The 18,333-nt window shown below is 38.8% G+C and overlaps 1 protein-coding gene across 5 annotated transcripts in view; it reads right to left on the bottom strand.

Annotated features, from left to right (window-relative positions):
* Positions 1-18,333, bottom strand: part of CIB2 (calcium and integrin binding family member 2) — a 43,375-nt gene that overhangs the window by 9,494 nt on the left and 15,548 nt on the right. For 4 of the 5 annotated variants that reach the window (XM_071754673.1, XM_071754675.1, XM_071754671.1 and 1 more), the window contains 2 exons: positions 17,902-17,936; positions 9,206-9,317 (listed from right to left, as the gene is read on the bottom strand). In XM_071754673.1, the coding sequence (XP_071610774.1) occupies positions 9,206-9,295 (90 nt within the window). In that variant the 5' untranslated portion in view covers positions 9,296-9,317; positions 17,902-17,936. Of the gene's footprint in view, positions 1-9,205; positions 9,318-13,172; positions 13,320-17,901; positions 17,937-18,333 lie in introns of those variants that run through there. The other variant, XM_071754676.1, reaches the window with a different exon arrangement.

Raw genomic sequence — 18,333 nt, 5'->3', positions numbered from 1 at the left:
TTGTTTGGCTTTAAAAGAGGTGATCTTATGAAAGCTCAGAGCCCAGCTGTATACCTATTTAATTTCTTTTTTCTGTAAGTTTAATTAAGTAACAGGTATTCCTAATCATCCAACTATTTTAAATGAAAGTTCATAGAACAGCTATATTTAAGAGGCAAATGACCAGAAACTGTTATTTTCCAGTTTATTTTAATTCTTCCTTGATAATTCATACATAGAGCAGATGCAACCATAGAGCATTTTCTGCATACCTTTAGACAAAGAAAATACAAGCAGCATGTACAAAGTGGAGTTACAGGAACAGCTTGATGGGGTTTACTTATGCAGCAGCCTTCATATTAAAGGAACTTTAAGTGCCTTGCAAGAACTGGGCTACTTCCCACTAATATGCAGCTGCCTCTGAAGTGAAATTCAACAACTGTTCAATGGTGTGCAGCAGCTTACAACAAGAGCTGAAGATGAAAATGTTCAACTGGAATCACAGGGGGAACTTGGAAGCAGAATTAAATTTGTCATCGCCGCAGAGATAAAACATTTGAGATATATTTTGTTATGGCCTCAAAGGATGAAAGAGTTTTAAGGATTTTTGCTAAAAGACAAGCATAACACGCAATGTGAGGTGTCACTGTGCACAGGGACATTTCAAGAACATTCAGTTTCTAAAAGGCAATTTTCCTTTTTTCTTCAGGTGCTTGGTCAATGTGTAGATTGGATGATCCCATGGGATGATCTTCTGCAGTGTTCTGGGACAAGTGCAGAGAAGTGGTCAGACATTTGGGAACATGGATTGATCCAGGCTATACCACTCCTACAAACACTTGTCAGGTCATGTCACCTGGGAAATTTAAAACCAAATTCCAGTGGCTATCCCAGCTGGAACTCTGAGATACTTCTTCCCAGAAGCTATCCTGAGCAGTCACATCCTCAGAGAACACACTGGATTCTGTCAGGTTTCTCTTTAATGACAACAAAGCACTCAGGATACATTAACTAACTAAGAAGATGTCTTTGGGTCTTGCAGTTGATGCCCTATGACCACTTCCATGACCGGAATGAGTTGGAGTCTGCCAAACGGCAAACATCCATCTGAGGGCAACCCACCTAAGTGTTCCCGTCAGTCTTCTGAGGATGGGCAAGATCTGGGAAACAGACACTGGAAGGCAGATTTCCCAAGACAATGAAGATTCAGAATTCACTGCTAAATGCCAAGATCTCTCCAGTCTTTCTGGCTGAGCTCGTGGCCAGGAAGAAGGATGTTTCAACGGTTAGGGACCACAGAGGCACAAGCTCAAAGGAGAACCCATTAAAGGAGTGAATATTAAATTCACTCCTGCAGTGTTCCATGACTGAAGCAGTTTCACAAGAGGGAGCAATGCCTGCAGACTGCAAAATGTAGGAGATGAATAAACTCCCTGTGCTCTGAGCTCAATACATCTGGCTGAGCTCACTGCTCAGGTGAAGACAACCCCAGGCCAAGGAAAAAATAAGTGAAGCACAGAAGAGGGATTCCTGAAAATATAAAGACAACAGCTTAAAATAATAAACAGCAGGGCCACATCTCTCAACAGTCTCCAAATGAAAAACAACACCCCAGAATCAGCCAGATGGCTGAGAGAAAGTCACTGTAAAAGGATCCCTAAGGATCACTCACATCATGAGCATGGTGTGGGAAGGTATAGCAGCTGTGCATCTGCAGGGACTGCTGAAGCTGAAGTATCTGACTCAAGTGCTTGGAAAGATGCCTCTTTGTGGTATGTAGAGACACAATGGAAAACAAGCAATTCTATTTCAAGTTGCCAGTTTACTAATAAGTCAAAGTAAAATTCACTTGGGCTGAAATATATGAACAAGTCCACTTCCTTCCAAAAGGCACACAGAGGAAAAAAAGAAGGTGCATCTGTGAAATGTTCAATATTAGAGAATGCTAAATACCAGAGTGGATGATAAAACATTTTAGAAAAACTCTCTTTTTTTAGTTCTGCAATGCTACATTGCTTTCTTTGGTCCAAATCTCATCAGAAGTAAGTGTCATGGTAACAGCTGTAAACTGACATCTTAGAGGCAGCATTGGGTAACAAACAGGGAGTACACAGATGCAAATATCCCTATCAGCAGTGAATATCAAACCCAGGACTTTCTGCATTAGAAATGGCAGGCATGATGTCTGACTAAATAAGCATATTGCAGCTGCATAAGATGAATCATCTATTTGGCTTCTCAGAGATCTTGAAAATACAGATGAATTAGTGACGAATTAAAAGGACCCAAGCTTACTTAAGTAACTCTTTACCAAATGGATCTCTAAAACCTAAATGAAAAATAAAATCTTTCCTCATATTGATTTCTTCCCGTTAACTTTCTCATATTATGTGTCTTCAGGCAGTATATCTATGGCTTACACAATGGAAAGTATTAGTTTACCTTCACAGATACTTTTCACATCCTTTCTGTAATTTCATTACCTCTACTCTAAAAAACACAGATTAGGGTTCCATCATATTTAAAGGAATAGCTATGGGGGAAGGGAGTAAAGGGGAAAACAATACTGTTCCCTCCTAGATTGTCTTCCCTTAGGCACTAATTGCTTTTAAAAAGAAAACTTTTAGAACTAGACTTACACTTGTCTTGTTTAAAAGCTTTCTCTGTCTACTCACAATAATGAGGGGAGACAGAAGCAATAAAGAATTGATACAGCTAAAACTGCTGTTTTGCAGATTGATGCTTCCATAGTGCCTTGAGATAATCCTCCTAAATGTGCCATCCATTTTAAGGATTACTTTTGCTACTCAGATAATTGTTTCTGTAACTTTTTGATGTCACTGCAATTTTTTGTTGGTCTTTATTCCAGCACACAAAGAACACCATACACCAAGACATATCCATTAGTGTTTTAAGAAGCTGTTACAGGGTTTATTCCTAAGTCTGCAGCTAAATCTTACCAAGTCACTTATTATTTTCCCCTGTCCTCTAATTTCCACTGTAGGCTCTAGAAAAGCACTGCTTTTGTCCCATCTGTTTTGCAGCTTGACAAACTAATTTAAAGCACTGTATCTTATTTTCACAAGCTGACTGCATTTTGGAAATAAGATGTTGCAAGTTGTAAGACAGGCCAAGATAATAAGAATCTGGACATGCTTCTGTTTTATATCATCAACAGAAACATGTTCATCATTTTCTCTTTTGCATTTGGACAGAAGTCCCCACTGACATTAGGGAAAATACTTCCATGCACAAAGCAGTCTGCTCTGCAGGCTACTGAAAACTAGAAATTTTTTTTATGGTTTAATGAGGACTTGTTCAAAACTGATCAGAAGCAAATCTTTCCCAAATTTCAGGACTTATTCCTAGAAAGTAGAAATTAACTCTTGTCAGACAAACATTAATATAAAAATTACTAAATTGTTCAATACCAGACCTCCACAGGAAAGGTTGGTGCTTTGCAAGGGAAACATAATTATTTTAAGTGCAAGAGCATATTGTTCCTGGAAAAGATAAAAGCACTCTTCTTTGTTGTTTTTTGCTTGTTTGTTTGTTTGTAGGGTTTTTTGCCTTGATTTTCTTTGGATTTTGTTGTTGTTGTTTATTTTGGGTTTTGTTTTGTCTTCTCATTTTTTTTTTTTTCGGAAGGAGGGTGTCCCCCTTTTTTTCTTCCTCAAAACTGTGTAGATTATTATATTCATGCCAAACTTCTCTGCAGTGCTTAAAGGACACTGATTAAGAAAACCCTGCTCCAAAACAAGGCTAAGGAACAGCTAAATTGATGTGTTTATATCTTAAAAAAATGATCCTGTCACAAAGCAGAAGTGTCCAGCCATGAGCTGACCTTTTTTTCTGAAGGCTGCACTCTGGTCACAATGACTTGCCAACCCAAGATTCTGGTTGCAAACAGAAGTGCTGAAATATTCTAGACTACAATAGTGTTTCAGAGGAACACAAAGCATTTTAACTAAACCTGTGTCTCTGCCTACAGCAGGAGAATGCAGATAATGCTGGTAACAACCATCAGGCAGATACAGATCTGGTGTTCAATGGAGTGCAAATGGCCCTCACTCATCACATGGGGAGAGTGTACTGCTGAGACACACAGTGAAAAAGAGACTTTGGGCAAGCAAGAAGATTGGCCTCAAATGGGTAAAACATCCTGTCATAACTAAAACTTGCTAACAGGATGCAGAGACAAGGAAAGTTAGGCTGAGCTGCAGAAGACTGGCCAGAGCAAGAGTGGGAGCTCTATCAGGTGTCACAGCCCACTACATGAAAAGCTCCGAAATTGAGGACTCATTGAAATAACTTATGAAATTGTTACAATTTTCGGAAGCTTTTTCATTTTGTTGGGGAGCCACTCACATGCATTCATGTTTAGACTTAGCAAAAATAATGTGTTAACATTGGTTCTGAAATGTGGGAGCAATTCCCTGTTCCCTGTGTGTCCTTTCTTTGCCCTGGCTGATGGCTCTGTTGCAGCAGTGTGGATTTATGAACTGCCTTACCACTGCAGCTAATGCCAGGGCCTCTGAGGATCAATGAAGTTACTGCCTGAGCCAAAAAAAGAAAGCAACAGACTGTAAAGTGAATGAAACAAAAATGGTTCCCCTCCAGAAAGTCCTTTTATGACCAACTTCTGACAGAAAGACTGCTCCACACCACAATAACCGAAGACAGGCCACACACCAATGAAAGACTCTGACAATGAGGGATGTATGTGTCACAAAGAAGATGGCCATCCATCCATCCATCCATCCATCCATCCATCCATATATCCATCCATCCATCCATATATCCATCCATCCATATATCCATCCATCCATCCATCTATCCATCCATCCATCCATCCATCCATCCATCCATCCATCCATCCATCCATATATCCATCTATCCATCCATCCATCCACCCACCCACCCACTTCTACAGATGTTCATAATCTCTATCCTCAGGTTACATCCCCACATCTGGCACTGGCAGAGATTATGTCAGTGAAAACAGTTTGGTTTTTTTTTTTAATGAAATCATTTTGCTTTCTATATTACCTTACACATAACAGCCCAGCTCACTGCTACAGGTGTGCAGTATTAATTGCTGCAATCTCACAGGTGCCCATGTGCCCTAAAATTAATTTATTAAACTGCTGCCCATGCAACCAAGATTGCCAAAATTGGTGATCAGAGACTACAATGAAGCAGATGGAGTAAACTACCTCTGTTAACCTCAGTGTAATGGTAGACTTAATCAATTTAAAGCATCTGCCCCTTACTTATTTATTGTCCTGACTTTCAACTTTTAAGCATCATGAGTAAGTGAATAATTAGTGAATAATTCATTACCAATTAAACTGAGTGACCTTTAGCATTTTTTTTTTAAACTGAAAAATCCTGGGCTCAAAACATTCATGCATGCATTAAAAATCTTTCTTTATAGGAGCAGAATCTAATTTAGAAAAGTGCATTATTGATTCTATCCATTTGTCAGAATCTGCAGTGGTATTGAGCTCAACATTGCCAGTAACTAGAAATGTAATGTGTAGGTGAAAAAAGCCAGGTGCATTGAAATTATCCCTAATTTTATTAGAATTCAATAGACATTTAGTTCATTTATTTCTATTTTAAGAAATTTAAATCTTGGCTTTGTCTTCACCTTGATGAAAATTTACTGAAGAAAGAAAACACCACAAGAATTTATTTAGCAGGCTGGTCAAGGTGCAAAGATAAAAGATTTAAATTTTTTTTTTTAATTTTTTTTTTTTTTTTTTTTTTTTTTTTTTTTTTTTTTTTTTATTTATTTTTTATTTAGTAGTGTGTGAGCTAGAGTTACTACCAAGACTGCTTGGAAAACAAAGTTCAGATGATAGACTGTCTCCCCTACCCTGCCATCTGCTCAGGTAATCACAAAACACTCCATAACCAAGGTTTATAACTGACCCCAATTTACAACTGAGATCCTAGGGTGCTATTTTAAAATCTTTTTGTTATGGAAGAGTTATGGAAGAAGATCCAGTCTCCTTTAACTGATATTTCCCTGGAAACAAGCTCATTAGTTATTGAAAGTACTTCCTCTATGAACTGCTTGCATTCCCCAAATAATATCAGTGGTTTGACAGCAATATTTCTAAGCTTCTTCCACAGCCTTATGAGACTTGGGAGAGATTACAAAATTTGACAGTAAACTTTGTCCTGCTATTTTAATAAAGAAAAGTTCCATTATCCTGGAAACATCTTCTAAAGCAGAGTCTGAAAGCTTTACAGATTTGATGTGGTGCAAGAAGATAGATTACAACTCACTCTACTTACAGGAGTCTGTTTGGAAGTCTGTTATCATTACTGCCCAAGTTTGCTAAGGTAGTGAGACTGCTCCTGTGTCTCAAAATCTAATCATGGTCCAGTGTAAAATTTCTGGTTTGTATCTCAGCTTAAGTACCAGGCTGTCTTGTAACTGGAGTGATCTGCCAGCCCCAAGGTTTCCATTGGAGGAGCTGTTCCTTAAGTGTTCAATCCTGTATCACTGAAGCAAAACAGAACCAGTCCAATTATAATTTCTTGCTTTCTTTTCTGAACCCAGCCTTGATTCTTCAAAAGCCACCTGGCAGTTAAACTCTGAAGAGTCATAATTGAGCCAGAGAATTTCAGGTGGCACTATCAGGATCCTACAGATAGTAAATAAAAATTTAAGGAATAGGAATAATCCTATAATTTAAGGAATAATCACCTGCAGAGGTGAATGAGTTGCAGATATTTTAGAGAGAGAGAAACTTATTTGCAGTGATGGCTGAAAGAATCAAAAACCCCTGAGGATGATATATTTTATCAGATATATGTTATCAGAACACCTCAACATGCTCCCATGTATTTAGATGCTGTGAAGTCCATGCTATTCCATCCTGGCAGCTACTAAAAAAAATGATTATTTTATATTCACATAGGTAGACCATTCCTAATTTTTGTTGTATTGTGCACCATACAGCACTAATTTGCATCTCTGCATACAGGTTTCCATCCAACATGACAGCACTTCAAGAAACCAAGAAAATTATTCTATTTCAAGATGAAGAACATTCTTCCTTTTGTACTAGCTGCTAAGCTTCAAATTACTGATTCCAGGTAACTGCTAAGAGCAACAGGTCCTTGAATTAAATCATGCAGACAAATCTCAGTGGGACATTTGAAATAAATCCAGTAGATCCAGGGATTCTTTCTCAGGGGCAAAAAACTACAATATGGGAACTGTCAAAATTACCAGTCCATCCAACCCACCAGCCTAAATCAAACTGGAACCAGTAGCAGGTAAGACAAGATTCAGAGGGTCAGAAAAAGATACAGCAGATTCCAATGCATATTTCAAACCCTTTCTGAGTTAAATATTACATACAGATCATAAAACTCAGGAGCACTCTATGGAATTCTGCTCTTTAAAGGCACTTAAATAATTTTGGAAGATGAATGCTGCCTTTGCCAAAATGTCTTGTGGGAATGAGTCCCTCAATATATTCACCTTATGTCAGCTGTCTGCCTGTAATTTCACATAACAACTCCTTGTGAAAAGTGGTGCATAATTGTTCTCTATTCACCTGTTGCTATGATTCATTTCATACCATCATCAAATGGGTGCATAGAACAAAGAAGACTTAGAGCAAATGTTCCATTTTCCAACTTTTAGATCCCTTGAGTAATTTAAGCCTATACTTCACAAGACAGCCCAAGGGCCTAATTAGGTCTGCTTGTGCTGGTAATTTCTTGCAGGTTACTGATTTTGATGCCTAATTATGTCTTCAGGCAAATTTTAGATAATCAAGTTTGAAATTTTTGTTTCTATCTCCAAACTAGACTCAATCTGATGCAGTTAAAATACAGGGTAATTTTGCAAAATACTGTTCATTTTGCCTGTTGCCTTATTTGTATATTAAGAAAAAATAACACAAATATTATGTTTCACAAAAATTATGTGAAATAGTTTTAAGCTATCTGAAGAGTTAACGTAATATTTTATGCAACTGAATGAAACAAAAAGAACTCTTCAGCAAGATCTTTATACCCCCTATTTTAAAGCTCCATTAATACTTCCCTAGATGCACTTTTTTCATCACTGAGTACATACAGGCACATAAATTAGGCTTTCACAGACATAGCAGCACATTTAAATACTTTACACTGTTGAAAAACAATGTTTTCTTGAATGCTGCTGATCCTAAAAGTTCATAAAAACTTCATAAAGTTTGTTTCATAAAACAAACCTTCAATTACACTACTTTCATGTCCTGTTGCTTCTTCACAATATGTAACACAATTAGTACAGATAAGGAGTTTTTCTTTAACTATGGTACTGCATGATTTATTGAACATCAATTGTTTTATTTGAGGTGGACTTTGCCAGCTGCAGAGGAGGGAATTACACCCATGGCAGCCAAGGACATGCACCTGGAACCTGCATACAGCTGATATGAACTAACCTGGACCTGGATTCTAATTAGGGTGGGGTTGTGTAGTTTTAGGAGTTAAAAGGCTCAATAACTTACAAAATAATGCTTTCATCAGCTGCTTGAAAGCTCTAGCAACAACTCATTGCATATGACAGGTTTCTGTAATTATTTAACCAGCAGTGAGGTATATATTAATTCAGTTCCTAAGCAATACTCTTAAGGAAGGTCATCAGCAAACCAGCCCTAGCAAAATCCCTGAGTATGTTTAGTAACTCAGTGCAGATGTACTCAGTTGATGACAGTGGCATTTATTGCTTTTACAATAAAATTAATGATGTCTAAAGTTTTCCTTGCATTTTTTTACGTATAAGATTTCAAAATTTACAGTTTAATTTTTATGTGCAATTTTGGAATCTTTACTTTTCATAAGCAATGTTCTGCACACTTCTGGCAAATTTCCTGCCAACACATTGAGGTAAGAACAACTGATTTCTAACCAGCTCTTCACACAGAGATCTCACTGACTTCTATGAGATCAATATATACAAAGACTGCTAAATTTTATTTTATTTCCTATTGATTTCCTTTAGCATCTTTCCCAACTCTCTCTACAAGAAAGACATCCACCTAAATACTTTCCAGGTTCTGGTGCTGGTTTAGCCCTGGAAATGTAACAGGAAGGGGAAAACCTCAGCATGCCACATTGCTTCAGGATGTCAAACTCACTTGGCAAAACCTCTGGCAGACGAGCTACATAACTTAAGAATATAAAGTCTGTAAGCAGTCAGAAGTGATACCTTTAGCTCAGGCATGTTTATTATAAGCTGCATAGGTAGTTTAACATCTGGGTCCTTTGTATAGTCCATGGGCACAACGTTTGGTGCCATTTCATAGTATCGGCCATGTAACCTGTAAACAAGCAGAAAAAAACAGCCAATAACCAATTTAAAATAACCAATCCCATTCATACACTAATCAGACACAAATTTGTCTTGCATCTCTAATTATTATTTCCAGTGCACAAGTCTGAGCCTACCAAATTCCCACCTTTTTGAAAAAAAGAGGGCTTTGATGCAGTATCCAGCAGAACTGATATTAACACCCCTGTGTAACTAAGTAGGGTTTTACACTACCTGCATGTAACACTGAAGCACCACTTAGGTGCATGCACCAAAGAAATAGCCCTGGATCAATGAACAAACACTGTGAGAATGATCCAGGGATCATATCCCAGTGCAGATCATTGGTTGATGTGCACTACACAACAAAAAGTTGTTGTCTAACAGCTCAAAGAATTTAAAAGCCAAGCAATATGCAACTATGATGCTACAGACAACAGCCAGACCTTGCTTCTCATTACAAAAAAAGGGTTCTTCCTATCTGTGCCTCACTAACACACCAGCTTTAGTCTTACACTTCCAGCAGTGGCTGACACCAGCACGGAGACCATTTTCACTTCCTTCCATTTCACGTGCTTCTGTTTCATTCTTGGCTCAGCTTATTCATCAAACCAGTATATTTTTTAGGCAATACACAAGTGTTTATCCTGAGAGATGCAAGCCAAACACTCAAAAAGTTAAGATTCGCTCTCTACAGCTTACTTATAGTGCTAACAGTATTGTATTATAGCTTTGGTAAGGGAGCTGAGAAAGGACGAGTGAAAGGCCATGAAATACACTGATGTTTCTAAAGGTTTAGAAGCTAAATATCAATAAATTATAAAAACTGTCTCTGTTAGGCATTTCTTTTCTCAGTACCTCTTTGGTCATGACTATTATGTGTCACCAAGAACACAGAAATGGAATGTGGAAACATGTTTTGTCTGATCTTATGAAAGGAAGGTCTTGACTCTGTGCATCAATACATTGTGCCATACAGGAAATGAAATACCCACTGCTAAGCATATTCCAGCAATACTTGCACAGCTCACCCTGACATTTCATAAATATTCTGTAATTCAAGATGCAACAGCCATTCCCACTCTAGGAACTGACTTCTCTGCTGTAAACAGCAGCTCCAAAGATCCCCCTAAATACAAGGGGGAAAACAGCTTAAAAGCACTTAAGGCACTTCAAACCTTTCAAAAGAAATATCCATCTCCAGATTTAGTTGTTGTTGTTTTTTCTTTAAAGCTAGAATACTGAAATGGTGTTCTAGTCTTTAATAAAACAAAATATTCATTATAGGAATGGCTTGAGCATTGTGGGCAACATTTCAAAACACTGGCAATGCATTGCTGGCAATGCCAGCTTCCTGTAAATGCCATGATTTTCTTCCCTACTTTCTCTAGTATTAGACTTTCCTGTCTTTGTTCTGTCTCCTCCAGCAGCACTATGAATACAGACACTGAGCTGGGCATCTTAAAGGAGTTCTCTGTAACAGCTTTCAGAAGGCACAGAAGGGAATGGAACAAGTGAGCTGTGTTTCATAGCTTACTAAGTTTGCTATCTTAATCTAAAAACCAAGGTATGGAATTGGTCAGAATTTTTAATAAACAGCTCTGAACCAATCTCTTGTTTGTAAAAACAAAAATAAATAGCTGAATCAGTTCCTACTGGGAACAAACATATGACAGAAATCTAAAAATGACAGAAAATACTGAAATGCAACCATATTGGAAGAGGAAATAAGTGTCTGTTAATGTTAACAAAAGAAATAACCACAACAGTATGGTTTTGAAGTTACTTTAGTATTCCTCCAATAGAGACTGAATGTGAAGAAAACAAAAATACTTACTATGGGTACATAAAGAAGCATTTCACTGTCTCCATGGTGACTCACAGTGATCTGGTACTCAGTGCTATTTTGGTAAGAATACCAAAGCTTCTTAATGATGCTCACCAAATGAAGTAAGAAATTTTGAAACAATATCTACAGAGCAAGTAATATAATTTTAACATAAGATATACTCTTGTAGGGCACCTGGCAGGTTGCAATGTGGCATCCTAGATTCAACAATCTTATTTCAATGAGGGACCTTAGAGGGGCAGAGATCCCAGAGGGCAGAGCCCCAACTCCTACCAGCTGCAAACTGACATCCCTCGTTCAGGACAGAGGTTGGGTCTCCTCACAATCCACAGTGTCAGTAAAAAGTAAACCCAGCATTTTTTGATGACAGAATTTATCACTCTGTCCACAGAAGTGAACATCACCTGCTTATACTGAAATTAATCCCAACTCTCCAGTAGCTGATAGAAGGATATCATTTTTCTTACCTGTCAGGTTAAAGGCACTGCAAGAAGTTAGGTTTTGCATTAGATGTTACAACTGCCTCTCTCATCACACAGATACCACCTAATTTGTGTCTTCTGGTATAGAAAGAAATAAAAGCAATCTTATTTTTCTGTGAACAAAGCAGCTACAGTTTGTCTACCTGATGGCACCATGGTAAGTACAGCTACCCATGACTGATGCACTCCCTCTTTTTCTGCTTTTCCTACTACTTCAGGCATGGGAGGTTTAAATAAAAGCAATGTCAAAAGAAACAATAAAAACACATTCCTGCAGTTTGCTGCCACAGATAATGATGGAACTGATTCCTCTCTCCTTTCAGCAAGGAGTTAAAGCCAGAAGCATTGAACTGAACACTACATCTGCTGTGAGAACTCAGTTTTTAGAGTCAAAGAAGGAAATACTTAGTTTTTCAGAAATCTGCTAAAATGTGTTCAGTGACTCCATTTGCAGTTAAGTGTTTTTCATCACTGTAGATGAGCAGAAAGGGATTGTCAGGCAGTAGGAACCAGCCAGCCCTCCAGCAAACTACCTCAAGCTCAGCAGAATTCTACTAAACCTGGCGGGAAGGCAGATGATGGACACAGAAATGTCTAAGTCATTAACAGCAGATTTGAGGGCAGCTCTGATGTCCTTTCCTCCTCCCACCAAGTCTCCCATTAATTCACCAAACTGCTCAAAGATCTGTAGGCATAAGAGCTTTCCACCTGAGTGGATTTCACACTAAAGCATCCAAATGAGACTGTAGGAAGTAGCTGTGACCCAGTTCCTGCAAACTAAATTGCAGCAATAAAACAGCCTTTCCCAAGCTTTTGTCTGCAAGGATCCTGCATCTCTATTTGTATAGCTGGATGACATGGCATGGTTACCTAATCTTACAGTGAAAAAGGCTGCAAAATTTCTCTAACTTGGGTTCCAAAGCCAGCATTCAGAAGGTTACACAAGCTCCACGATTCTTTATAATAAAACAAAGAAAAAAAACAAGCAAACAAACAACAACAGACTAGAGTAACACATTTTCCCTCTAACAGCTCCTCATGCTGCATAGTTCTTCAGGGACATTATGCTCTGTTTTACAACAACCTGGATTGCCAGTCTCTCAAATGACCAGATTTCATAGAAAACAGGTTGAAAAAAATAACAGAGGTGCCTCAGCCTCTTAGAGGATTCTGAGAAATCCACATCACAATGAAATGCAGTCCCAGCAACACTTCCATTTACTCAAGTAACTCACACAACACTGGGCAAGTCCTTTTATTTTGCCAAGGAAACTGAATGCATTGCTGGATCATTACTCTATAGCAAAATGTAAAGACGAGTATATGCAAGGGATATTCACACCAATATTCCTCCTGCCTTTATGCAATACATCACTACCTGGCTTTGTGATGCCACTTCCATACTTGGACCAAATCCTCTGACCAGTGCTGTGCATCAGACTCAGTAACCAGCTCCCACATGCTGCACCAATTGGCAATGCACAGATTGCTGACTGTTCTGACCCATCTCTCAATAAACAGAAAATAAACAAACCTTTGCAGTAAAGGCTCTAATATTTCTCCTGTTCTAACAGAAGAGGATGGCACTTAGGGTGATCTGAGCACATTGGGGCCAGCTGTGACCTAGAGAGGAAAGGATTTTGCCCTTGGACTCAGCGTGCCCATCAGGAAGAAACACATCCTAAAATAACCTAAAGCTGTTTGAGCTATCTACCCCAGCCACAGAAACATTTCTGCCTTGCCAGGGGAGCAATGTAAGGTTTTGCAGTGCTGTCTGAACATACAGATTTGGAAAGGTTGCCATTACCCTATGCAGATCATTATGTACATCCAGAAGTCCAAGACCTGCCACCAGCCCTAAATGTCTTCGTACAAGTGACTACAGATCCTACAGTGATAGTGGCTTCAGAACATTCTAGATGCATGTGGAAGTATTTTTCCATCCCTGGATGTTGCCAGGATGCCTTTCTTTGCATGGAGGAAAATGCTGGCACTGTTTACTATTTTCTTTCCTCCCACAGATGAGTGGGAGGCAATGTGCTGACAAATGCAATGATAAATTTCATTTACCAACGATGCCCTTGTCCCCACAGATTTTGGTACTTTTTTGGCATTATTCTGTTTATGCTTACTTTCATTCTACTTGTGAGTATTTTATGTGGTAAAAAAGGTGAGATAGAGCCTAACCCCATTTCTCAAGTTTGTCCCCACTGCTCCCTGTCTGTCACTTGTCCCCAATGGTTTTGTCCTCCTGGCATTGCCCAGGTCCCAGCTCTCTCAGCCTTCCCTCACCTGAGATTCCCCAGCTCCAGCTCAGCAGCTTTTTGCCAGACTCTCTCAGCAGCTCCGTATCTGTGGCCCTGCCAGGCAAGGGGGTTGGAACTCAATGCTCTTTAAGGTCCCTTCCAATCCAAACCATTCTGTGATTCTATGATCTCTGGGCAGCCCAGAACAGGACCGAGTACCACAGTGGTCCAGTGGGGTTCCATTCAGACCAAAACAGCTGCAACCTGACTAAAATAAAAGAAAGCTTTATGGTATGGGAAATGCAGGAATTGTCTAGAAGCTTTTTTTTATTATTATTATTCCTTCATCCATAGGGGCTACAGAAGCATTGTTAACAAGAACAGAAACATAAATAATTAACAAGATGATCAACAGCATCTTCAGGATATAAGTCCTTGCTGTATGGAGTTTCTTGCACAAAATTTAGGAAGATTCCCAAAGGTTGTGTTCTCCCAAACTTTATTCTCTTGGCACGTTTTTGCCCCAAAGCTGGCATAGGGGAATTCACCCTTTCTGCAGACAAACCCCAAACTTTTTGAACATCAGGATGTGCTGCTCACAGAGGAGCCCTGGTGTAACCCCTCTCTCCATCTGCACAGCAACTTGAGATGTATCTCCAGCAGTTTGCTGTGTTTGCTCCCTTTTAAGGAAGGTTTTCCAGACACTTGGAGGAAACCAACCACTGCGTTTCTCCCCAGCTTAACTCCCAGGCAGGTTTCACATTTAAAATCCAGCATACAGATGGATTGGGTAGAAGGGCTCCTCTGCACCTCACCTTCCACCCATCAGAATCATGCCAAGAAATAGACACAGAAGAGAATACAACAGAATTACTAACTTTAAAAGGTTCTAAGGTTTGCTGAATGTTCAGATGGTGCCCAGCTTGGTAATTTAATGCCATATTCCCCTGAGCTAGGTTAAGTCAGGCTGAAGCTATACAACTTTAATTTACAGATTTTGTGCTTTTTGGCAAGGACAGACATGCAGAAACACCTGTGTCTGAATGCTTGGGTATTTGCCAAACTGAACTCGTCTACGGGGAGAAACAGAAACAGATGGGCTGGCTGGCAGATAAACACTATTCCTGGAGTAAAAGCTTGTCTGCTAGAAAATCAAATTTACAAAACCAAGTAAGGGAAATACTGCCTTACAAGAGACCACTCAACCATTTTTTCCCATGTGCCTTTGCTACGAATAAAGTGTTTTTCTAACCTTTCTTCATATGTCATTATTCTCTGTTATTCCTGTTTCTCTCTACTGGACATTTTCCAGTCCAACAAATCTTTTTTGAATGGTGATGCCCAAAACTGGACAGTCCATTCCCACTGAGCACCCAGCAATACTGACTGGAATGGAATTCACCCATTTTATATGCAACACCGAAGTCAATGCATCCTGGAACTGTATTTCCTTTTTTTTTTTTTTTTTTTTTGCAAGAGAATTGGGAGGTTTTGTGGGGGTTATTTTTGTTTGTTAAAATTACACTCACTTCTTAAATCAACTAACCCCTTCCCCATTTTTTTTTTTTTTGTTAGGTTGCATTCTGCAATTGCAGTATTTTATCAGTTCTTGGTACCTGACTGCATGGTTTTCCTGTTGCTCATTTTAGGTCCAATAATTTCTAATATATTGAACACTGTTGAAAAAGTTCATCTTGATCTTCACAATGTCTCCAGCTCTCTTCACCTCTATGTTTCTTACCATTCTTACAAATAACACATACAGAAAACTATATAAAATGTTATCAAAACAAAGTTGTGTTGCATTTGTTTCTTACCACTTATCCACAAGAGCAGCTCCTCAAAGGGAGAGATGTGATTTTAACAAATCCTCAGTGGCTGCCTTTGAGCACATATTATGTTTAGGCACTTAGGAACTGATTATCTACCAGTCTGTTACAACATCTTTCCATACTCCAAAAGTTGTGTCCTGAGACACTGGTATCATTTCCACATTCTCTCTTATAAAAAGTAGGGGGGGATTTTCAAAGCCCTAACACATAGCTACCCATGAAATCAGTTGCAACCCTAAAAATCTGTCAGCTGTCCTGTATTTTAGATAATGTTTTGAGTCACTAATAATATAAACATGTCTACATCACCTCACATTCTTTAAGATGTTCTTGAATTCACCCATGAGTGAATTCTCTTAGTTGTGTTAATCACTTACCAAAATTAACCATCTTTAATAAAGACTTAACAGTGTATTTAGGTTTCCTGGTGATAAATAGCTAGTGAACACTGATACTGATCTACAGGTTCTATTTTTCTCTTTCAGGCATGCTTGCCTCTGCTGCAATCTAATTTTGTTTTCCTAGATGCATTTTGATTATTCTGTGCTCACTTCTTTTTATCTTAAATAAATGGATTCTAATGAGACAGATGTTGGCCTCTTCTCTCTGGAGACCAGTGACAGGGCAAGAGGAAATGGGGTCAAGCTCCACCAGGAGAGGTTCAGGTTGGATATTAGAAAAAAATTCTTCACAGAAAGAGTGGTTAAACATTGGAACAGGCTGCCCAGGGAGATGATGGAGGCACCATCCCTGAAGGTGTTCAAAAGATGGGTAGCTGAGGTGCTACAGTGGATGGTTGAGTGGCTATGGACTATAGGGAGGACAGTTAGACTTGGTGATCTTAGAGGTCTTTTCCAACCTTAATGATTCCATGATTCTATTTCCTGATAATTTGCAAGTTATCCACACCCAGATTATGAGGAGAATAGTGTCCTCAACTCCTTTGATTGCAGCCTATATTTGTGTTGACTTAAGTTGATGCTGGTACCAGAGTCTTACACACTAAAGTCAGACTAAGCCCATCTAACACTTTACTGGTACTGAAATGCTGTGTCTTGCTATCCTATCCTTTCCTCAGCTCTTGTGCCAGCTTTAGCACTCATCTGATCCCTCTGAGAGCTGAGTCAGCTCATTAAGCCATTGGAAAATGCACTTATTGTTCAGGTTTTTGATGGGCTGCTTTTCCTGTAGGGGCAGATAAAACCACTTAGCCCATTTCACCTAATTGCAGACTCATGCTGGTTTACATCAGTAGAAATCGATCTAAGTCGGAGCTGCCATATTCATCCCTTCATCCCCACCAACACAGCCCCTGCCCCTTCCCTCTTGTCCTTGATAACAGTCATGCAAATAGATGGTGAGCCAGCCAGGGTGACTAACTCCAGCCAAAACCCCTCAAAAAATCTTTTTTTTTTTTTTTTTTTTTAAGGTTATTCCTTACTGGATTTTCTCACCACACTTTGTAGCTACAGGAGAAATTCGGTTCAACCTAAGCAGAGCTGAGCCTGCACTGCCTTCATATCACATCTGAGAGCATCAGACCATAAATGTATTCTCACTCTCTAATGGGGAAAAAATCCTCAAGATAAACAACAAGTGTACTAACAGGACAGGATCTACATCATACGGCTACAGATCACTCAGCTGAACGGTTTGAGGATCAAGAGGGGCAGGTTCCAGAGCAAGAAATAAGCATATACATAGGCAGAAAATACTTCAGTTTGTCTTAGTCCAGCACACAAAACACTCAAGTCCTTTCTGTAGCAAACAGCAATCCCAATATCTTTCTGGCTTTCTGGAGGGAAAACTTGTACAGAAATATTCTCAGCACTCTACTGTTCACGTTCCACCAGCTCTCCCCACACGTGACTCCTTACCAAAAACCTGTGCTGACTGAAGGATGTGTCCTCACTTGTACAGCTGAGAAGAAAAGCACCAAATTCCTTTCGTAAAAAGTAGTGGCACTCAGCTGTTCAATGGCTTATCCCTAGAAAAGCCATTGACATTGACATTAACCTAATCACTGTATGTTCCCTTATACACATTTTTAAGTTTATCTTAAATCCAGTCCCAGACTCATTCATTACTGCAAAAAAACTGACTTGATGTGGTTTCATCACAAGTCAGAAAGATTTAGTCCCTTCTATACAAATCACAAAGGAAAAATTTAATACAATTTACCTACCGAAGAATTTCTTTCCGGGTGAAGAACGTGCAATCCTGTTAAAAAAAACATAAAATGTGTTATTGTACTACAGAAATACTGAAACAACTGTAAAAAATTATTTTTCAAGCTTGTGGAAGGAAACTCCATCTGGCAGAAAAATGTTAAAGATGCCATTTGTAAAAGCATGAGAGAAGCCATTAGTGTAACAGCTGCTTTTGATTCAGAAAGAAATTTCTTCTACAAAATAACAGAAGTAGCCTAAGGTGAGGGCTATCAGTAAAAAAAATAAATTGTTAATGGGAAAAAAAAACAGCTAGCCAAAATATTTCTCCATTTCACCATTCTCTACTGGAATTAACAGAAACAAAATTAAAGCAAAAAAATGTAGGCCCAAAACATTCAATAAATGGATCTAGAAAGATAGAAATAATAAACACATGAGGAAAAATA

This window comes from Heliangelus exortis, chromosome 11 (assembly GCF_036169615.1).
Source record: "Heliangelus exortis chromosome 11, bHelExo1.hap1, whole genome shotgun sequence".
Taxonomy (NCBI): domain Eukaryota; kingdom Metazoa; phylum Chordata; class Aves; order Apodiformes; family Trochilidae; genus Heliangelus; species Heliangelus exortis.
The sequence above is the reverse complement of the archived record's forward strand: the minus strand, read 5'-3'. Positions and strand labels throughout refer to the sequence as shown.